The sequence below is a fragment of the Myotis myotis genome, unplaced genomic scaffold, assembly GCF_014108235.1.
Source record: "Myotis myotis isolate mMyoMyo1 unplaced genomic scaffold, mMyoMyo1.p scaffold_m19_p_2, whole genome shotgun sequence".
In the NCBI taxonomy this organism is placed as follows: Eukaryota; Metazoa; Chordata; class Mammalia; order Chiroptera; family Vespertilionidae; genus Myotis; species Myotis myotis.
In genome coordinates, this window is record NW_023416324.1 from 126,550,276 (window position 1) to 126,571,962 (window position 21,687).

General features: G+C 39.1%; 1 protein-coding gene across 3 annotated transcripts in view; it reads left to right on the forward strand.

Moving 5' to 3' along the window:
• The first annotated feature begins 338 nt into the window (after positions 1–338).
• CADM2 (cell adhesion molecule 2) overlaps positions 339–21,687 on the forward strand; it is a 1,212,655-nt gene continuing 1,191,306 nt past the window's right edge. The window contains exon 1 of one of the 3 annotated variants that reach the window (XM_036349671.1): positions 339–1,127. In XM_036349671.1, coding sequence (XP_036205564.1) covers positions 1,067–1,127 — 61 coding nt within the window. In that variant the 5' untranslated portion in view covers positions 339–1,066. The remainder of the gene's footprint in view (positions 1,128–21,687) is intronic. The other 2 variants (XM_036349668.1, XM_036349669.1) reach the window with 2 other exon arrangements.

Here is a 21,687-nt window from a genome sequence, read left to right on the forward strand (position 1 = left end):
CCATCTGCTCTAGGGAGTCCAAATGCGCAAAAGAACTTCGCACCCAGGACTTGTCCCAGGCACCACGGATCCCAGAACCTGCTGGGGACACGGCTAACCCCGCCCCCTCGTGGTGACGATTGGCTGAACCCTTCCCGAGTGCAAAGCCATGATTAATGAAGACGGCTGTCTTTTCTGCAAGTTTTAGGACAAGACATCTCTAAGGGTGTGAGACCCGCCAGGGGTGTGTGAATGGGGGCTTCAGTTCTTCCTGCCCGAAGGGTCCTTGAGAAGCCTGTTTGTTTTTCCCGGCGCTTGTCTCCACCCAGCCCTTCCTCTCACTGGTCAGGACCGGGGGGCGGGTGCGTTTCCATTGGTCAGGGGGCGGTGTCTGTCTGGCCAGGATGAGGGCGGGGCCTCCGCGGCGCTGAGCTTGCCCTTGTGTCTAGTGCGCGGTAGAGCTGCCGCTGCTGCTGCCGCCGCTGCTGCCTCAGCCGCCGCCGCCGCCGCCGCCGCCGCTGCTGCAGCCGGAGCATCCGGGAGCCGCCGCCGCCGCCGCTAGAGCTGCTTCCACTGCTACCATCTCCCCTCCCAGGACCCCGAGACACCCCGAGCGCGTGCGGCGGCTGCTGCTTGCATGCACCCCCTCTCCCTCCGCCCCTCCCTGCCGTGACCTACCCACTCCTTGCAGCCCTCGTACGCACCTTTTCCGACACCCCGGCATCCCTGCACCACCTGCTCGGGCAGCCCCGGCAGGAGCTCGGACTTGCTGTGCGCGCCGAGAGGAAGGCGAGCCCCGACCCCGTGCCTAGCAGACGGGCTGTCGCGGCTGCACACCAGCAGGAGGAGGACGAGAGGAAACTATTTCGCCCACCGCAACCCCATTCTGCGGGTCTGCGGGTGCTTCGCCGCTGCCGCTTCTGCTGCCGCCGATCCGCGTCCGCGGGTTCGAATACCGCAGCAGCGGGGACCGTGGGTCCGGCGGGCACCGCGAGGAGGACACCGGCGGAGCCCTGCACTCCGTTGCCCCGCTCACCAGCAGATCCTTGCCCCCTGGTTCCTTCCCCGACCCTTTAGAGAAGGGACCATGATTTGGAAACGAAGCGCCGTTCTCCGCTTCTACAGCGTCTGCGGGCTCCTACTACAAGGTAATCCCCGCCCCGCCGGGGAGCATCAACTTCACGCCCATTCCCCATCATCCCCACTCCACCCCATATTTCCACTCTCCCCACTTCGGTCCCCCGGTCCCCAGAGATGCCCACCCCCTCCCCCTACTCCCCTGTGCAGCAGGGGGCAGTGGCAGTTTGCTCCAGCCCCTCGGATCTACCGCTGGCTCAGCCCCGCTCTCCCAGCTGTCAGCCCCTCACGCGGCACCTTTCGCCTTTCCATTCACCTGAGCTTCCTATATTTCTCACTCCATCCCCGCCACCACCCCCCCCCCCTTCCTACGCCTTTTGGCTGGCAACTTGTGCCTTTTCTGAACATTCCACCCTCTCACCACCACCCACCAGCCACTTCCCACATCACGCTCCTGACCGACCCTCTCCATCTCTTGTCATCCCTTTAACCTCCCTCCTGTCGGGTCGCCTTTCTCCTTCCCCTGCTTCCCACCATCATCATATCCTGTGTCTTTAAAAAGTGAGTGAGAGTCTGGGAGCGAGCTACCGAGACGGCGAGAGGCGAGAACAGCAGCAGCGGCAGCACCGTGTGCATTGCAATAACATCCCGGGGGTGTGGGGGGCGGCGGGGGGATGTGTTGCGAGACTTGTCATTCACCTAGGAAGAGAGGGGGCTGTGTTTGGGATTTTAAAAAAAGAAGAAGAACGGACGAAAGGAAGAAAGAAAGAAAAGAAAGATTTTTAAAAAGGAGAAAAAGACAGAATGAATGAATAAACGGGGGTGGGGGGTGGGAGGGAGGGAGGAGGGCGAGAAGGGGGAAAACAATTAAATGACCCAAAGCCACTTTATCAACAAACCGACTTTTTATTATTCAGTCCATGTGGTTTTCTTTTCTTTTTCTCCCCCCCCCCTTTCCCCCCCCAGTAAAGAAATATATGCATCCTCACAGTTACTTTCTGCTCGGGGTTTTCGCTTAGATTCCCGACCTCTCCACCCGCTCTCTGCCGCTTCTTTCCGTAATTAATGCTACCCTTCCACGTAAAATGTGAGCACCCCTAGGACCGCAGTGGAGGGAAACTGCACAAAACACTGTGATTATGCAAATCCCTGGGTTTGGATGCGGAGGGACTAGGGAGCTGAGGTGCACTGTCCCCCAGACGCGCTTTTGGGGGAGGGAGGGAGGGTCTGTGGGCACCGGGAGGACGGTGCTGATGGGGAAATAAGCGGCGGCGTTTGGAGGAGGCGTGCACGGGGAGAGCACACTTTGGGGTGGTGGTGGAGGCGGAGGCGGCGTTCTAGGGCTCGGCGGGCAGGGGCTGTAAGGAGGAAGATTGTGGCTTTGAAGGGAGTCGTGTGGGGATTGTGGTTTGAGTGTGAGGTTCGGGGAGAATGGATGAGAAAGGATGGTCGATAGGGTTTTTTTAAAGCTAGGTGACTCTTGATTTCTCCTCCAATCTTTGCCCACCTCTAACCCCTCTGTCATTATTTGTGTATGTGCGGAAAGATAAGTTGATCAAACGTATGTGTCTCTGGGTAAAAGGAATGTGAAAGTAAAGCACATGTAGACCCACAGGCGTGCAAAACCCACTTGGCCTTTGGAGGATTTAAATGAGGTCAATGAACCATCTTTCAGCAAGTTCTTGGAATGCATCCTCTCTCCTATCCTCCTCCGGGATACAGACCGGGGCCGTATTTTATGTATGCATATTTATGAATATGAAAGAAGAGCTAGTGGACAGAATTTTCCCGAATTAACTAGCTGACCTTGCAGAGGTATTCTTTAGAATATTTTTGTGGCAATCTTGTGTATTTTATGTTGGATGTAAATTTCAGATATGTCATACGCCGTAATCCCCGAGAAGGCAGACAGCCCATTCTTCCTGCTTAGGCTGCCTCGTCCCATTTCCCAGCGCTCACACCCCCACCCTCGCACAAGTAACCCTGGTAGCTGGCTGACACGTTACTTGGGTTTCTAATCGGTGCTGAGACACCCTCCCAGAGACCCCGCTTCACCTCTCAGTAACTTGTATTTCTCAGCCCCTGTGTGTGTGTGCCTGTGTGTGTGTGTGTGCGCGCGCGCGCGCGCGAGTGTGTGTGTGTGTGTGTGTGTGTGTGTGTGCTCACGCGCGCTCCCGTGCTCGCGCCACGCCGGGTAGAGGAGTGTTATGTGGGGAAATCAGTTAATTTGGTGATTGTGATGAAAATTCGACACCGCTGGATATGTTTTCCTCGCCAATCTGTGTGAGCTGGCCCCAGCACGTCATTGCACACACTGCTGGGCTGGGGCTCGAAGATTATTTATTATAGAGCGTGTGGGCAATGGACTGCACTTAGGGGTCATCTCCTCTCTGCCTTCAACATTTCCCTGCGAATTGTCTATTCAGTGCACTGCGAAATAACTGTCTGCCCGTGCCCCTCTCGCTCTCAGCCCGAGGAGGATTTACTTTCTCTACCCGGAAGATTCCATCAGCTGCATTCTCTCTCTCTCTCTCTCTCTTTTAAGGGCATGGGTGTCTTTTATTAAGTATGTAAACCACTGATTAAGACAGTGTCGCTTTCACAGCCAACTGGGGGTGGGGTGGGAGGCATGTGGGTATGCCAGGGAAAATGCACCACTGCAACCAGCAGCAGCACCAGCAGCAGGTCCAAATAAATAAATAAGTGTCCGATACAGCAACCAGGGAGAGAGCACCAGCCCAGTGATATCTGTATACTTGTGAGCATCTCAGATCAGGCCATATTAATACACCAAAAGAGAGAGAGGATTTAAAGAAGAAGAAAAAAAAATCCTAGAAGGGGGAGGGGGTGCAAAGCACCACTGGATTGTCTTCTCATGTTTATGGCTGCCTCCCATTTATCAAACACTGCTCCACAGGCACATCACACTTTGTTGATACTGTCAGTTCTTGCTCAAACAAATTGCTCATGCCTTCCTTGTCTTAGTCTTGTCTGAAAACATTGCTTCGGGGCCCTGGCTTATGTTTCTCCCACCGCCCGACTGTTTTATTAGGACTTGGTGAGGTTGTAAAGGGAAAGCTTATTTCCAGGACACAGATGAAATACTTAGCAGGTCTGTCTTTTCTGTGTGCAGGGAAGGCAGGGTGGTAGGGGCAATAGTGAGCAACTGCCTTTGGCTAGGGGGAGTCTGCTCTGCCTGCTAGCAGTTATGACTAGGCAAATACTATGGGCAGTCTACAGCTTCTTATTTTTAGTTTTGTCAGCACTATCATGGTATCCGGTTACTTCAGTTAATACCAATCAATTTATTTATCCTTTGTGTTATTATCCACTTTCTTGCAATATGCTTTATTTTATAGAAGAGGACCCGTTTGGACATATCTCTGTGTTTTCACTGTTTAATATGTCACCATTTTTTTTCCGTTTTCTGAGAAGCAAAATCAATCTTCTGACTTGTTAATGTGTAGAATGACAAGCCAATGGTGAGAATCAAGTCAATGATATCACGCATTAAAAAAATGAATAAAAAGAAAAAGCTTAAATCGTTTAATTCTAAAACACCTATCAATTCATCCCCAATAGATCTTTATGAGATAAATGGTTAGCAAATAAACATGTTTCTGATTAAAGTGTAACTTGGGATTAGACTACTTAGAAAAAATTTGATTTGGTGTTAAGCTATTTTTTCCTTTTCCTCCATCATAGACAGAGGAAAAATCTGAGGTAAGAGCAAGGGATCCTTTAGAGAAATGAATTTCTTTAGAATGAGGAGTGAAAAGCTTGCCACCTGTAACTAAGACCTCTCTTGGCTGCAGAGTAGATCCAGTTCAATAGCTAACCCTTGCAGAAGCTATATCCCTTGCCATGCCTGAGGAGGCACTGCAAAGATGGAGACTGTCTTGTTTAACCAGGAACTGTCCTAGAAAGGATGAAAAAGAGACAAGGGCAAAATATAACCAGAAAATAGACCCAAATTTTGTTGAGAACTTTATTTCCTTTTTTGAGTTTATCTTATACAAAAACACATACGACACAAATACTGGGACTTTTGTTTTTTTAGTTATTTTTTTTGTTTATTTGTGTGTTTTCTTTTGCCCTGGAACATTCTGGTAAATGGTATATTATATTCAGAAAGAAAGATCTTCAAATTAAAGTTCAACTGGACATACATATTGTTTGCCTGAGTATGTGTATGTGTCATTAACTTCATATATATATATATATATATATATATATATATATAATTTTTTATTGTTGAAAGTATTACAGATGCCCTTTCTTTCCTCCTTTGGTCCCCTCCATCCCTTTCCTGCCCTCTCCCAGGCCTTCCCAGTACTATTGTTTGCCCATGGGCTATGTATATATGCATATAAGTCCTTAGGTTAATCTCTTCCCACCACTCCCACCCTTCCCCTCTGAAGTACATGGGGAGTATTATGCTAAATGAAATAAGTCTGACAAGTATCACATGATCTCACTTATATGTGGAATCTAATGAACAAAATAAACTGATGAACAAAACTGATCCAGAAACATTGAAACATGCATCTTTCTCTTACATTTTTATAAAACACATTATAATATAAAATGCACTATGTACATTAAATAAAATAGATGATTTAATACTTCTTAAAATCATGTTTCTCCTACTATTTTACCTCTCTATGTAATAACCTTAGTCTTGTCAAACTTTAATACTGAATGCAGCTCCTGGGAATAGCTCTCTCCACCCTTTTTTGATTAATAGCTGTGACTTTGAAAAGTAGAGTCTGTATATGACTATAACTTAAGAAAACATCAGACAGTAATTAAGAAAATCTCCCTGCAAGTATGAGGGTTCTCTGGACTAACTTTGCATTAAGATATGGCAGCTTACTTTATTGTCTTCTCCCCATTTGTACAACTATTAGAACTCTGGGAAATTAATATGACAAGGGTAAGCATCAACTGATGCAGGCCTCTTCCTGCCTTCTCAACTAGAAGTAAGGTACTTGAATTCTATTTGCCCTACATTTACATACTGAAATGTCATTTTTCTTAAAGAAAAAATTACTTAAGTCACTTCAAGAGCAAATGGAAGTGCAAAAATGTTGGAAGACATCCTAAGCATGCATTTTAAAGTGGCCTAAAATCAATATCAAACTATATCAATTTTATTTTTAAAATAAGCAGTCTATGGGGTGTTATATGATTGAGACAAGTAAGATTTATTTATTAGGAAGGACTTTGGGTACATTAATACTATAACATAGGCCTGGCATATTGATGTTTTATTTGATCGTGCTAACATGCATTCTATGAGATTTATTGAAGAAGAATTCTCCTTTTGATACACTTTGTAAACCTCCTGGGTAAAATTGTCCATTGCATAGCAGCTGGCTGAACAGGCTGAGGGGACAGTGAGAAAGGAAATCACAAACCAAGGAAGCAGAATTCTCAAGCTGACGTCAGAAACCCTTTGTATGATTGGAAGATACTGGATTGTTCACCCTCTAAAATGGCTCTTGTGCCCAGGTGATTGTTAACTTGAGCTTCTTGAGAACAAGCCCCAAGCCTTACCTGTTCAGTCTTTGTCTTCTATATTTAGTAGATGAATAATAAATAGTGCTTAGTTGAAAATAGGTATGTCCTAATTATGATGGAGTTAAATCGTCCCTTCTCTTCATAATATATCAGCACTCATACTTTGTTAAATAATGTACTTGAGTTAATTTTAACATTTTATAAGCTATATTAATTTAGGAAGCAGTTTGCCTATGGAAAAGTAACATAGCAATAACTCTTGATATAAATTTGTAAGTGAATGCAGTCTGACCAGTTTTTAACATTTAGTTTCCAGACACATTTTTTTTTCTTTACAAACTCCAAATATTTTGCATTATATTAGATTGCAAACTCTTTCCATGAAAACAAAATTTTTTTTTGAGGGCATGATTTAAATTTACTGATTTAACCTAAAACATTTAAAAGGACAAGTTCATTGCCACCATTTTATTTGAAAATGTCAAGCATTTTTGGAGTGCAGTTTTGTAGTACCAAAAAAAAGGCATCTTCCGTACATTCCTTGTGTAAGGAGGTGGGTGAGGATTAACCTAGAGCAGTGGCAGCTGAAGCCCCCTGCTGTGTGATGATGCAAATAGCATCTCGGCCTAATGTGCTCTGCAGCGTGCAGACACACAGGAAAGCAGTCCTGGGGCAGGAGTGAAATGGGGACTCTTTCACAGCCTGTAGTGGACTCGAACCGACCTTCAGCTTTTATAACCAGAAATGATCCAGAAAGTATTTCTAATCACGTGAGCTCATGACCAAGTAAATGAGAGAACACCTATTTTGTTTAGAGATTAATGTAGTAAATAAACCCTAAGACAATTATCATTTTCATCAAATGAATGGTGAAATGAATAGTTTTTGTGAAAACTATCAGGAACCTGGGTCAGTTTAATGAAGATAAATAGCAAAGTTAAAATAGGATTTCTATGCAGTTGTTTACATGTGGTGGGTCTAATCTATGTTGGGCTAGGAAAGGAATCATTCTCTTGGCTTTTTTTTTTTTTTTCCTTACTGGAGCATTTCCTGTATTATGAGAATACAATAGTTTTAAAACAAATAGGGATTAAGTATTCAGTATATGTTCATATAGTTTATTTAGGGTTATGACATGGAATTTGTGCTAATGTCTAATTAGTAGAGAATATTCCCACTGTGAACAATATTATTTATCACAAAGGCAAAAGCATAAAATAGGTTCCTTAATAAAAGTAAGAGTAGCGGAGCAATTTTTATGGGTAGCCTATCATGGAAGCCTATCAGATAACAGTAACTAATGCAGCTTTATTTATTTTGATTCTATTTGCTACAAAACAAATAATTGAACATATTATGCATGTAATTTTTATTCAAGAAATGAGACCAGTTGATTCTGTAAATGTGCTCAGTGGGTTTCTTTAAACAGGTATGAAATTATTTTCATCTTAAAAGTATGTAGCATATTTAAAATTTAGGAAAGTAAATATTCTGCTAAATTAGGTTTCAGTTAAATATTAATGCCAAAATCAGAGATGTAATTATTGAAAAAGGAAGTATTCCTCAATCATTTATCTCTATATGCACATATATACAAGTTTAAACTGTACAGTTATTTTTGGGGCTGAAGGATCGCTTTATAATTTTATCAGTAATCAGAGTTTGGGGCTCCCAGGAATAAAGTGTAAGGAAAAGGCAAGAATTTGTTTGCACTCATTATTTTCTTTTACCCTGTTTATGAATGTTAACAAGTCTATTTTTAAAATAAATTTCCTTAGGTTGTAACAATGGTTAACTTTTCTACTTTAAAAACACAGAAGCCAGGTTTACAGTTTCTGAATCTGCAGTAGAGCTGAGCTTTTATTCTGGACCTTCTTTTGTGCTTATGAAACTGAGTGATGAGAACCTCTGCTACCTGAATAGACCCAGGGCTGAGGTTGCAAGGAGATCTGCCAGGGACAGGGCTGGCCATTAATTATTCACATTCTATTTTAGAGGACTTTGAAGTAAATATTAAGGCAGTCATTATTCAACTTTGGGGATAACACTTTCTGACTCAGCAAATAGTTTTTACTAGAATATTTAAATTATATTTCAGCCATTTGAATGCTGGAGGGGAAACCCCTGGTAACTAATAGTTAAACAGCTTCTCTGGGGGCTAGATATTGACGTGTCATTAGGGATTGTTTAGAAACTAAGAATAAGCATTCCTTTACTTTCAGGACTATAAAGTTTTAAAGTTGAGTGTGTTTTAAGTCGTGCAAATGATTTCACATAAGAAAACAAAAGTCCTTTTATAGGTCAAATTGACTCCCTAATAAATTTATGTACGTGGCAATGGTTTATTTACAGTAACTGCACATTGTTTATCTAAAGTCATCTTTGGGAACACAGTGAGAAAGCACCTTCCTAACGAGGCTGTGCTGCCGACTGCTAAGTGTATAGCTGCTATATTGATTTGGTATAATTTATAAAGCCAATTAATTTGTTCTTGTAAAGAAATATTTTTAGCGTCTTTGTTAAAATTGTGTGCATTTAAAAATGCAAGTGTCTTTCAAACCCTGTCTGAAACATCAAGGACTAAGATTTATAGTACATAAAACCTGTTTTTACTTTCTTAATAAATGCATGCATTACACTAGCTTGTCCTATGCCCCCAGGGAAAATGTTCATCACACCTGTACCTTCTGTTCATGATCACACCTTATACATCCCCTGCTTTTCAATCTGAAGTAGTATTTAGGTTGCAATGAGAAATGATTAGAATATTTATATTTAACATCAAATAAAATGTGTGATAAGTGTCTTATGTAATCGTCATTCCTTTACTGCCATCTACTTTATGTGCTGAAGTCTGAATAGACACTCGGCTTCCTTAACACTCTCCAGGAATAAAAAATCTCCCTCTTTCCTGACCATGCTACCAACCTGAAAGACTCATTAAAAGAAATTAACAGGGAATGAAGAATAAAGAGAGGGAGTATTGCTAAAACATATATACTGAACACACAGAGTGGGTGTTTTTCCTTTCGCCCTCCAAGGCAAGTGCCCAATGTTTTATGTAGCAAGGTTAAATCATGTGCAATGTGCTTTCACTTGTTTTTGTTATTGTTATTGCATATTGTGTGAGTTCAACCTCCCTAGTCTCATACTAAAAATGGCAAAAAGAGGAGGGAAAGAATATAAGACAGCCAGCCAAACACACACAGAAATGCCTGGCAAAGCCTACTAAATTAGCATATGCTAGGCTGACTATTTCCCTCTGTTGTTACATAATCCCTTTCTAATAGGAAATCAGTTCTCATTCTTAACCCTTTCAGGAGGTTTGGAATTCTCCCACTGTTATATTTTTATTTTGCTTCATTTATTTTCTCGTGAATTGTATAAATCATCTATTGAGGGGCTTTGATGTCAAATTCTTTTTTCTCTCTCTCTCTTCAGTCTTTCTGTATACAAATGTTCCATTCTGTGCCCAACTTCAGGATTCAAGAATCAACTTTTCTATAGCTTTCACTGAGAGGATCTAATTAGCATTTTAGGCTCTCTTTACTCATGTACAGCTTTCTTTAGAAAATGTATTAGTTCTATGAGGTTCCCCTAAGGATTCATAATACTCTGGTTTGTTACATGTACTGTGATATTCAGTGTGCCTTAATTATGCACATGTCCTCATTTCAAAGCCTTTTCAGGGATCATGTGGGATAGAACAGGGGTCTGGCTGTAAATTCAGTGCCATGTATTAATGTGTAGGTGGTATTCAGAGAAGGATTTTTCTGAAGGCAATTATATATCTATGACTCTAGTACAGCAAGCAGTTACTCACATTTTGCACTTACTAGTTACCCTGCCAAGGCAGAATGAAATTCACCATTGTGATACATAATACAGTATCTGTTATTTCTAAATAGTTCCTTGCACTGGGAATGAAGTACAATAATGAGTGAATATGTGTATCTCTTATCCTGAATAGGGATCGTTCCTTTCACTCTCCCAAGCAAAAAGAAGAATCAGAAATTGTTCCTAAATCAATACTCTATTCCCTAACTAGCCCATTGACACATTTTGCTATGGTGGGATCTCGAAGTTATCCTACTTATTATTTTAGGCTATAGATTTTTAGATCATATTAATTGCCTGAGATCTTCATGGGCTGCCAAATGTCAGTGTGTTGCTAAACTTGAGACATTGTATTTTAAGTTTTTGATTTGGATGCAGTTTGGACAATTGTGACAGTATAGAGAAACATTGAACTCATTCTCAAGCATCCTGTGCAGAGGGAGGGAAGGAGGGAAAAAGGGGAGGAAAGGAGGGAGAGGATGAGAGAGAGAGAGAGAGAGAGAGAGAGAGAGAGAGAGAGAGAGAGATCTTTTTAAAACAGGGAATTCATTTGTGAAGGGAGAACTACAAGAATTGGCTCATTTAGTATGTCACGATTTATAAGGAGGATGTTTTCTTGCATTGCATGAGATTGAGGGTGTATTTTCATTAATTGTACCTTTGGCATACTTGTATTCCTCTGTGTAGTATATCAAAAATTTGAGTTTAATTAGTAAATATAACTGTTATTCTTTCTTTTATTTATGACTATTGTGATAAAAACATTTTATAAGTTGATACACTAATAATTTTAACCAATTTTTATTTTATTTTATACAATTGCATTATTTTTGAAGCCATATTATTATTAGTGGTATGTTAATAGTTACTAGTATCCAGGAATGCATAGGAGATTTTTTATTATGATATTTTTTAACCAGAATCTGATGTATTTGTTTTAGTAGACAAAATAATGCCATCTGCCTTTTATCAATTATTTTAAGCATTTATATCTTTTTAATTAACAAGAGAACTAAACATTATTTTGTCTATGCTATGATCTCTAAAACCCCTTTGCATATTTTTATTATAATATTTGGAATGTTTGGTATTTACCTACCTGTCTCTTCTCCTGGACTATAAGCCCCTAACGTACAGGGTCTTAGTCTTCATTTTATTACAAGGGCCTAATCCAGTGTCTGATCTGTGCCTTTGCTCAATGTTTTCATTCTACTGATTGATTAGTTTTCTCCCAATCCATTTAATCTTGACACATCTCTTTAATTGGATCCAAATAATACTTAAGAATTTATGTTAGAACTGCCAAAATGCCAATACAGTATACAAGAACAGAATAAATATTTGCAATGAATTTTCATTTGTATGTAATGTACAGAGGACACAAATAGATACTAAGAAACACAAACAATTATAAATAATGACATCCTTCACAAAAAATGGAATCATTGCTTTCGCTTACGGTAGGCAGTTCAAATTTGCACTGAAAACATTTGCCTCACAGCTTTGGATCTCTCCAATTTCCCTGGGCTTTATAATCTCTTGTCTTTCCCCCTCTCCCCCCCTCCCCACTACTTACTAAAGATTTATATCCTAGCCTCAAAAATATTCCTGATGACGACTTTGGGTAAACAGGAAGCCAAATCACCTTATTGTTCTATTTAGGGTAGCAGGTAATTCTGGATAAATGTATAAACAAAGAGGAATTACAAACTGACCTTGATCTGCCAGATTATCAGTGTGGATTGACCTGCTTTTGTTATTGCCAAGCTATAGGGTAGAGATTCTCTGAGTAGTCCCTGAAGTACAGATTCAGACTACATTCTTCTCAGTGGAACTGGGGGAGTTTTATCCTTTTTTTTTATTTAAAAGGCCTTTTAAAGAAGATCCTAAATACTGATGTGGTGTTTTTGTTTGTTTGTTTGTTTTTTAATTTTGTTTTGTGTTTTAATGCTTACTCATACTCCTGAGATTGGAGACACGTTTTCTGTGGCTGAATTTGATTTATTTCTTTTTTAATATTAAAGGACAGTGGGAGGTAGGCTGGGAATGGGATCTGAACGCCAAAGGAGAAAAGACTTTCTATAATTTGTAGTGACTCTATTTCCACAGAAAGTGTTTTACAAATGCTTTTCCTAAAAATTATCAGTGAAATGTAGCTTTTCTTAAAAGTCATTTAGATTTTCTTCCAATTAAAAAATCAATTTTCCTGATTTTTTTTTTTTTTTACTATTTCATGACTCTTGGCATTTGAAAAGATATTAAATAGGCTAACTTTAAGATTTACCTGATGCCAGGTGCTGACATTATTGTGCCATCCTTATGCTGAAATACATATTCAGTAAATAAAGTAGTTTAAATGAGCTCAATTTATTAGGCATTATTGCCACTTTAAGGAGTTGATATTAAGAATTACACTCCCCTAAAGCTTCTGTTAGTAATATCATGCTTTATGTTAAAGTGTGTCAGGATGATACAACAACCACAGAAGATTAACCTCCTGTATAAAGTGACTGTTTAACTCTTGCTGATCAACTTTCGAGAGCCTAGTGAATAAAAGGAATGTAGCTTGGGAAGCAATTTTTGTTGACTATTTTACTGTTTTGATGTGACAAAAAATTATTTCAGTATGTTACTGAATTCTATTCATTATATTGAGGACATTCCTATAAATCTATTATTAGGTATGAAATACTTTATTTTATTTTATTTATTTTTAAAAATATTATTTTATTGATATCAGAGAGGAAGGGAAAGGGAGAGAGAGATAAAAACATCAATGATCAACAAGAATCACTGATTGGCTGCCTCCTGCATATCCCCTACTGGGGATCGAGCTCACAACTCAGGCATGTGCCCTGACCCTGAATCCAACCATGACCTCCTGGTCCATAGGTCGATGCTCAGCCACTGAGCCATGCAAGCCAGGCAGAAATGACATATTTTAATGTTTTATGTGTAACCACATGGTATCTGAAATACTAGAAATATGAGGAAGAGTTACACCTTCATATTTTTCAATGTTTTTAGTCATAATGATTTTTCAATTTGCTATAAGAAGGACCTTACCTGTTACTTTAAATGCTAAAGCATTTCAGACCAACATTCTTGTCCTTTTACCATATTAAATATGATACCCATAATATTCATCAGAAGGACATTATACTAAGTGCATTGTCTTTATAAAAAGATTTGATGTTAACTAGCATGAAAAAAGTTATCCTATATAATGAAAGGCTAATGTGCAAATAGACCAAGCGGCATAACAACCTAACAATCAAACAACTGGTCGCTATGACATGCGCTGACCAACAGGGTCTTGCACGGAACATGGTGGTCATCATCAGCAGGCGGCAGAGCGCAGGACATGGCGGGCATGGGCTGTGGCGGGATGGTGGAGCAGGTGAGCCAGGGCACCAGACCAAGGCGGGGCACTGGTCACTGTCATTAGGGCAAGCCTCTGGTGGTTGCTGAAGATTCTTTGCTCCCTCATGCTGCGGTCCCACCTGGCACTTGCACCTGCTGCTGGTGCTGGCCCCAATCACTCAACGCTGTCAGCAGGTGCAAGCAGCAACAGCTGGCTCTGATCGCCCCTCAGGGCTTCTCCACCTCTCCCTGCTCCTGAGGGGCAATTGGGGCAGCAGCCACCTCTCACACCTGCTGCCAGTGACAGCCCCGCTCGCACCCGCTGCCAGCGCCGGCCCCATTTGCACCTGCAGCTGGCGCCCAGCACCGGTCCCGAGGTCCTGATCTCTTGGCGCTGTCAGCAGGTACGAGCGGCGGCTGCTGGCCCCCATAGCCCCTGAGGGCTTCACCCCCCCCTGCTCCTGAGGGGTGATCAGGGCAGCAGCTGCTGCTTGCACCCGCTGCTGGCGCAGGCCCCAATAGCTCTGTGCCGTCAGTGTGTGGGAGTGGCAGTAGTGGGAATGGGGCTGCCCGCAGACAGCATCTGGGGCTGTGGCGGGAGCATGGAGGATGGACCGAGACCTGCCCCTGTGCCCACTGCAGCCTCATGGCCCGCAGTTCCTTTAAAGGTGCACAAATTCATGCACTGGGCCCCTAGTGTGTTCAATAACATTTATGAATATATTGTTGAGTCAATATATTCTGCTTTATTTTTTAACATAGAAGTGCTATGGGTGAGATAAGACTAATGGTGTGGTGAAGCTTCATTTCGCCATATCTTTTCACTTCCATGGCATACCTAAGATAAAGATATGGGTAGAGAAATAAGTTCATATATATTTTAGATATCTGGTATAGGTCATAAAGTCTGATTTGTTTTAATGTTTTGTTTTGCTTTTCCAAACTATTGACTGTGCAAGTTCAGACTACCAATAAAGCAGAACAGATCATTTTTGAAGGATATGATAGCAAAAAAGTAATTTCGTAATGCAACAACTATGCTTGCAGGTTGGGTATGGACAGGTTGGGAAGACTAATAATATGTATCTTTTAATGATGCTTTTAGTATTAAATTACAGTAAATTTAATCAGGCATTAAGGATAGTTTCTCCTAAGACCTTTGTAACCTGGGTGTGCCAAGATGAAGAATGGACGTGATTTGGTGATAGAGAAAGAGTGAGTGATAGATACTCCTGATTCTTGAGTGGAACACAAGCAGCGGCTATGCCAAACTACAGTCATTGTGGAAGTGGTAATGAGGCTGGCCTGGTGGGTGTTCTTTATTTTGTAGTGTGAGTTCTCTATTGTGTAGAGGAAGTGATATCATTGGACTACTTCAGGCTTTGATTTGGGGAAATGTTTGCAGCAGCAAGACATAATAGTAGGAATCAAAGGACCTAAATTCTCATCTAAGCCATGCCACTATTTAGACATTTGGGGCAAGTTTCTTCTCTTGCAGCTCAGTTTCTGCACTGCAGATTCAGGGATTGGCACCACATCCATTCTTTGGTGATGTATTGTAGAAAGATCTTATGGATGATTGCAAATTGTAGAAATAGCATGTTTTTTTTTTCTTTTCACTTTCCCCCTCAGGATATTTTATTACATTAACTGTGTGCTCTTAAAATACCTTTCCTAAAATTGAATTTTTATATCTACCCATGCATTATTCAGTATTTAAAATTTTTACACATGTAAAGAGATTTTTATTTTGATACATATGTCTGTATACATTTCAGAATCTTTCTTTTGCTGTCAACAGGTTTTATAAATTAATTTTGTAGTTATCTGAGTTGGGGTCATACATTTTTTTTCTCATGAAATTACATCCATACATCAGCTTTGAAAACTAGTAAATTGTTGCTCCATTAGTCATTTTTATTATTAGGAAGTAGACTGAATTAAGTGTTTTAATTTTGTGTTCAATTTTGTTTTTCTGTGCATTTAATCTGTGTTTGTGTGTATGTGTGTGTAAATTTTTACAATCATTTTATTTTTCATACTCTTTGGCTTGCGTAAGCATAACTTGTTCATTCATTGATTTATTTTTCAACAAATAAATGTTTGAAGGCAGTGTTATAAATACAGATGAACAGGATGGAAACAGTTTCTGCCCTTATAGAGTTTATAGTCTGTAGTCCAGTGGCTGAGACACAGAATAGGGAAGTAAAAATATGTAATTGTTTTTTTCCCCCTGAAATAAGCATTCCATTTTTTTCAATAGCAACAGAATGTGGGTATATCAGTGAGGATATGAAATCATTACAACAATATTATAAATTCACTGGGCTTTTAAGATATTTATTTAAGGTTGGATTAAAGAGCTCTCATTTCTCTAGTTTGTTATCCTGAAAAACATTCTCAGTATGATGCCAGTTTATTTTATTCTTTTACTTTTATTAATACAATGTGAAAGAAGGTGACAAGTTGAACAAGAAATATTCAAGCATGCTCCATTCTAACTGATTTGTTCAAGAGGATGATTCATTTAATTTCATAAAGGCTCAGTGGGCCAGAACAGATGACCAGGTCAGCTGAGGGATGTAGGGGAGAAGAGGTCTGCGAGAAGGATCTCAGTAACAAGCAACAATATTTAGTTTTTTAGAGCTGACGTTCTGCTTGAGCAGTTTTGATGTTACCAGCGACAGTCATTTAAAGAGCTGTTGATGCCTCAGGGAAAACGTTTCTTAAGTGTCCTATCCAGAAACAATGCTGCTTGTATACTGTCATATATATTAAAACTCTGGCCCTTGCTTATATTACAATACATTGTGCCTGATTAAAGCCTGTACTACTATGATATTGCTTCTTGAGAGTGGATTAAGTGTTGTTCCTGAAATCTTTTTTTTCTTGCTCAGCCTGCTCTGAATATGATTGAAATATCAATTACATGGTAAACAAGGCTGGAGGACGGATGAGAACACCATTTAGAAACTTTTAACAAAATACATTTTATATACAATTACTTAAAATGTTAGGAAATACAAAATCATATGAATGAGCTGCAAATATTCTGGATGTTTTTATATCACTTCTTTTAGTATTTAAGTTTGACTGATGACCTCACCTTGGAAATGATGCCATATTTTTAACAGATTGTATGGCAGTTTTGAATATTATTATAGTGGTATTTGTGGAGTAGGTGAAACATATTTTGTAGTAAGTAGAATAAAACATTTTTTATATATACTTTGGAAATCATAATGGTGGTGGTCTAGCACAGTTATTTTCAACCGGTGTGCTGTGGCACACTGGTGTGTCCTGATAATTTTTAAAACATGCAATAGCTAACTATTTAGTCAGGGCCACTGACCTCTTTTCCCTTAGATTGTCAAATAAAAAATGACAACAGCCAACACAATAATGGCTGTCGGGTGTGAATGAATCAAATTTATACCTTTTTTTTTTTTTTTTTGTCAGACCGGCCAAAAAATGAAATATATTTTTTTGGTGTGCTGCAGAATTCCATTAATTAGTTTACCTGTGCCATAGAATGGGGAAAAAATGAAAATCACTGGTCTAGCATGAATAGTGACTCTATTTAAATACTTATTTATCTGGATTACATACAACAGTACAGTGTACAGCTAGAAAAACCTCAGCTAAAACATTATCTTTAATTTTGCTCTTTTTAAAAAGAAACTTTAAAGTTAAAGCAGTTCAAGTAAGTGCCCTGTTGCAAGCGATAAAGTGCAAAAACATAGCTTTCTACTGAATGATTTAGTTGAGAAATATATTCAGTTTTCCAAAGGATGACAGAGATTCATTCGTATTTGGAAACTTTTGCAGAGGGAACTAGGTGGTGCTGTTCTGTCATCTTTGTGCCTTCGTGGCTTCTTGGGTCCTGTTCTGGATCCACTTAACACTTTCATACAATAGGTACCTTAGGTAAGGTCCTGTTTGGTCTCCTAGTGGCATTTCTTTTTACTAACTAAGTTTATATTGCTCTTGCATCTTTGGTTTCAGCAATATTTTTGTACAGCATAAAATACTTTCTTCCTAAGTAAAAAGTTATGTCACTGTTTACTCATTTCTTTAACAGACACTATATTAAATTATGAAATCTTCAGATGTTTATGTGTTTTTAAAACCTTGGTACTTGGCTATTTATTTGCCAAAATGTTTACAATGTAATGGAGTCAGAATTTAAAGTGGTGAATTTTGGTACATATTGAATTGATTTAGCATAAAAATGCCACAAAATATATAAGCTCAAGGAAAACACTTTTATTATTTGAAATACTAAAAATTGAATTAAACCTTTAAACAAAAGAAATGAGAAACCTTTCCCTGAAAAGATATTGTTTGCTTAACTTACTTCTCTGTAAAAAAAAAAAAAATAGTGACCTCAATTAAGCTGCCAGTTAATCTTTTCATGTTTCAGGACGTCCTTAAGTTAACTGTGCCTTCCAATGATCTGGTGGTATCTGATAGTTCAAAATAAAATAATTCACTTATTTCAAGGTAAATAACAACAAACAAAGTTATTTCACTGTCCGTTTATATTTGGTACACTGGTGCCTCTGAAGTATATCTTCTTGGTAATAAATACAGCTTCTTTTAGATACATTTAGGTTTAAGAAATGCAGATAAGTAAAAACTTAAAGGGATTGGATTTTTTCAATCAACATCATCTTGTGTTATATAGGAACAATTGTAAGTTATGTGTGTTAATGATTTTAAAATACTTTTGGAGAAGAGTATCCCATATAATTTATTCTTTAATGATAGTCTGGATGTAAAATAAGGATGAAGTACTTAGAGAGTTGTACTTATGCACCACAAGTTCTATATTTTCAATGGGGACAAAAATAATTTATATTCTTTATTTTTGATATAATAGGTCTTCCTTGCTAGTATTTACATTAAAAAACATTTCTGTTTTACCTTGATAGGGAAATGAATTTTTTTGTAGAAAACTCTTTGAATTTTCTGTTATCTCAGACATCTTTTATCTGTGGAAGACAGAATCAATACGGAATTTCTTCCATGGCATGTCATCCTAGAATTCAAAGAGATAATCTCTTGAGATGAACATCTTAATCTAGACTAATAAGCCTAAGTGAAAGTGCTGCTAGACTTCTCTGCTCACGTGAGGCCTTCTGGCTTTCTGAAATAAATGGAAGTTGCAAGTATTAGAATGAATGCCAGTGGTTAAACGCTTGACAAGTAAGAGTTCAGCGTGGAGAAACTGAATAGGAGAGCTGGGATTATTCTTTCACAAGAAATGCCTCCATTTTCTATCAAATTAAATTTTCCTAAGAAAGATTAGGTGACTCTGTTTTACTGTGCCATATCCTTAAAATGTGAAGAAACCTGGTGATAAATATATACACATTTTGAGATTATATAAAAGTTGGTATTAGTGTTTTGGGTTTTAATTATTTGTATTACAAAAATACTTTCGAAATTTAAGACAATAAAGTTTGGACTACACAAAGAATTTATAAAAGACACTCATATATTGGCTATGTCTAACTGCTCAGAAATATGCAGTATGATAATGAATGTTCTAGTTTTTGAAAGTTGAAATTTTGGCAGTAATGCTAATAAAAATATTCAACTTTAATGTATTAGATATTAGACTTATTTTATGGCAAGTTAAATGACAATATCATCAGTAACAAAATGTTGTAGCTAGCCTATTTTAAAAATACACCATACTTCAAGTAAAGCATATTTGGTGAAAAAATATTTGATGACTGAATATATTTCAAAATTATCTTCCAGAACACAGCAAGTCTGTAGGTTATTTTATTTTTCTTAAATGTCAAAAAAATGAAAACTTGTAGCTCTGGTAACGGCTTATTATTTTAGAAGTAAATTTAGAAGGGAAAAGACTAACATATCTCTAGCAATATGTTTTCTCCTTGGATTGAAGCTCCTGAATTAACACCAAAATATATGCATTTTTCATAATTTCTCGTCGTCAATAGTTATTTCTTGAAGATCTAGTATTTAAATAAAAGAGGCTTTCTTCACAGTTATTTTTTATGAAGACTAATCTCAGGCAGTGTAGTATGAGCCATCCATTGTTAGTAATCAGTGGCAGGGGACAGATTCCTTGGCAAGTCTTTTTTTTTTTTTTTTTTTTTTTTCCAGGAGCTTCATTGTATCTTTCTAAATGCTCCTTTGGAAACTTCTGTAGAGGTTTCTTTTCATCTTACCACGTTTTATCAATGATGAAAGATTTATATCTCATGGATCTAAAGGTGTTTTTCACTTTAAAAGGTAGACTAAAGAAAAAACACAAGAATAAATAAGGGATTTCTGGATTTCTCTTGAGATCAGAATTAGATAGCAGAATAGGTGAAAAAAATAAGCAAAGGGAGAAAGATGGTAATTAGGAGAATAAAAGCAACAGTGTAACGGAGAGGATAGATGTAGATCTTTTTACCTTTAAGTATAGTTATCTTCATTAAACAGATAGAAAATATAATCTTCATAGAGGCTTGATATAAAATTATGGTTGATATCAACAAATCAAGTTTTGATGGACCCAGTGGATACAGACATCATACATGCTTGGTTAAAGAGATTGGAATAGAACTATGTACAGATTTTGAATGATTTTGGTGCAGCATGCCCAGAACCTAATTGTAGTGGGGCAGCACAGTAAGGAATTCTAGCACTGCAAAACGCAGGTATAATTGATTTGACCCACATTTGACCCAAAAATAACTCTTTAAGTATATCTCCCCTATTTGGTTTAGTAAAGATCTAATTTGTTTTAAAACAGCTCTTGCCAACTACCCAGTCCCTAACCCTGCCTCTGGCAGGCAAAAAATAAAATAAAATAAAAATGAAAAAAAAATAGTACTCTTGTCCTCTCATCTTCCTATGCTGCCATTAATATGACAGGAAGGGATGGAATGCAATATTAGGAAGTACTTGCCTTTTGCTGGTCAGTCCCTGGAGAAACGCTCCTTATTGTGGCATTGTAATTTACAAATTGTCAACTTTTTCAGAAAGTTTCTTATTCTGGTTACAAATGGGCAGAGGTGAAACTGGGAAAAGCATTGAAAGAGAACAGTTTTAAAAACAGCAATGGTGCCCCGCTGGGTGGCTCAGTTGGCTGGAGAGTCGTCCCTTATACTGAAAGGTTGAGGGTTCCATTCTGGTCGTCACGACACATATTTCAGGTTTGATCCCTGGTTGGGTCAATGTTTCTCTCTCTGTCTTTCTCTCTTTCTCTGTATCTCTCTCTCATCAATAGAAACATACTCTGGTGAGGGTAAAAAAACATGGCTTAATCATTGACTTATTTTCCTGAGATATTGATTTCAAAACAAACCCCCCCCAAATTTACAAAAGCAGTTGCTACATTTAACTCTTGATGTGTCAGTCAGTAGGCATTTCAAAGGAAGCATTGCTGGATTGAAATGAAAATATTTAAAATTGGGGAGAAGTTGGCATTTTAAGGAGCCATCATCCTTATCCAAATGTTTAAAAATAGTAAGGATATATGCAACCCTGTGTTCATAGCAGCACAATTCACCATAGCTAAGATCTGGAAACAGCCTAAGTGCCCATCAGTAGATGAGTGGATTAAAAAACTGTGGTACATCTACACAATGGAATACTAGGCTGTGGTAAAAAAGAAGGAATTCTTACAATTTGCAACAGCATGGATGGAACGGAGAGCATTATGCTAAGTGAAATAAGCCAGTCAGAGAAAGATAAATATCACATGATCTCACTCATTTGTGGGATATAATGAACAACATAAACTGATGAACAAAAACAGATCCAGAGACAGAGAAGCATCGGACAGACCGTCAAACCTCAGAGGGAAGGTAGGGGAGGGTGGGGGGAGGGGGAGGGATCAACCAAAGGACTTATATGCAAGCCTATAGGCCTAAGCAATGG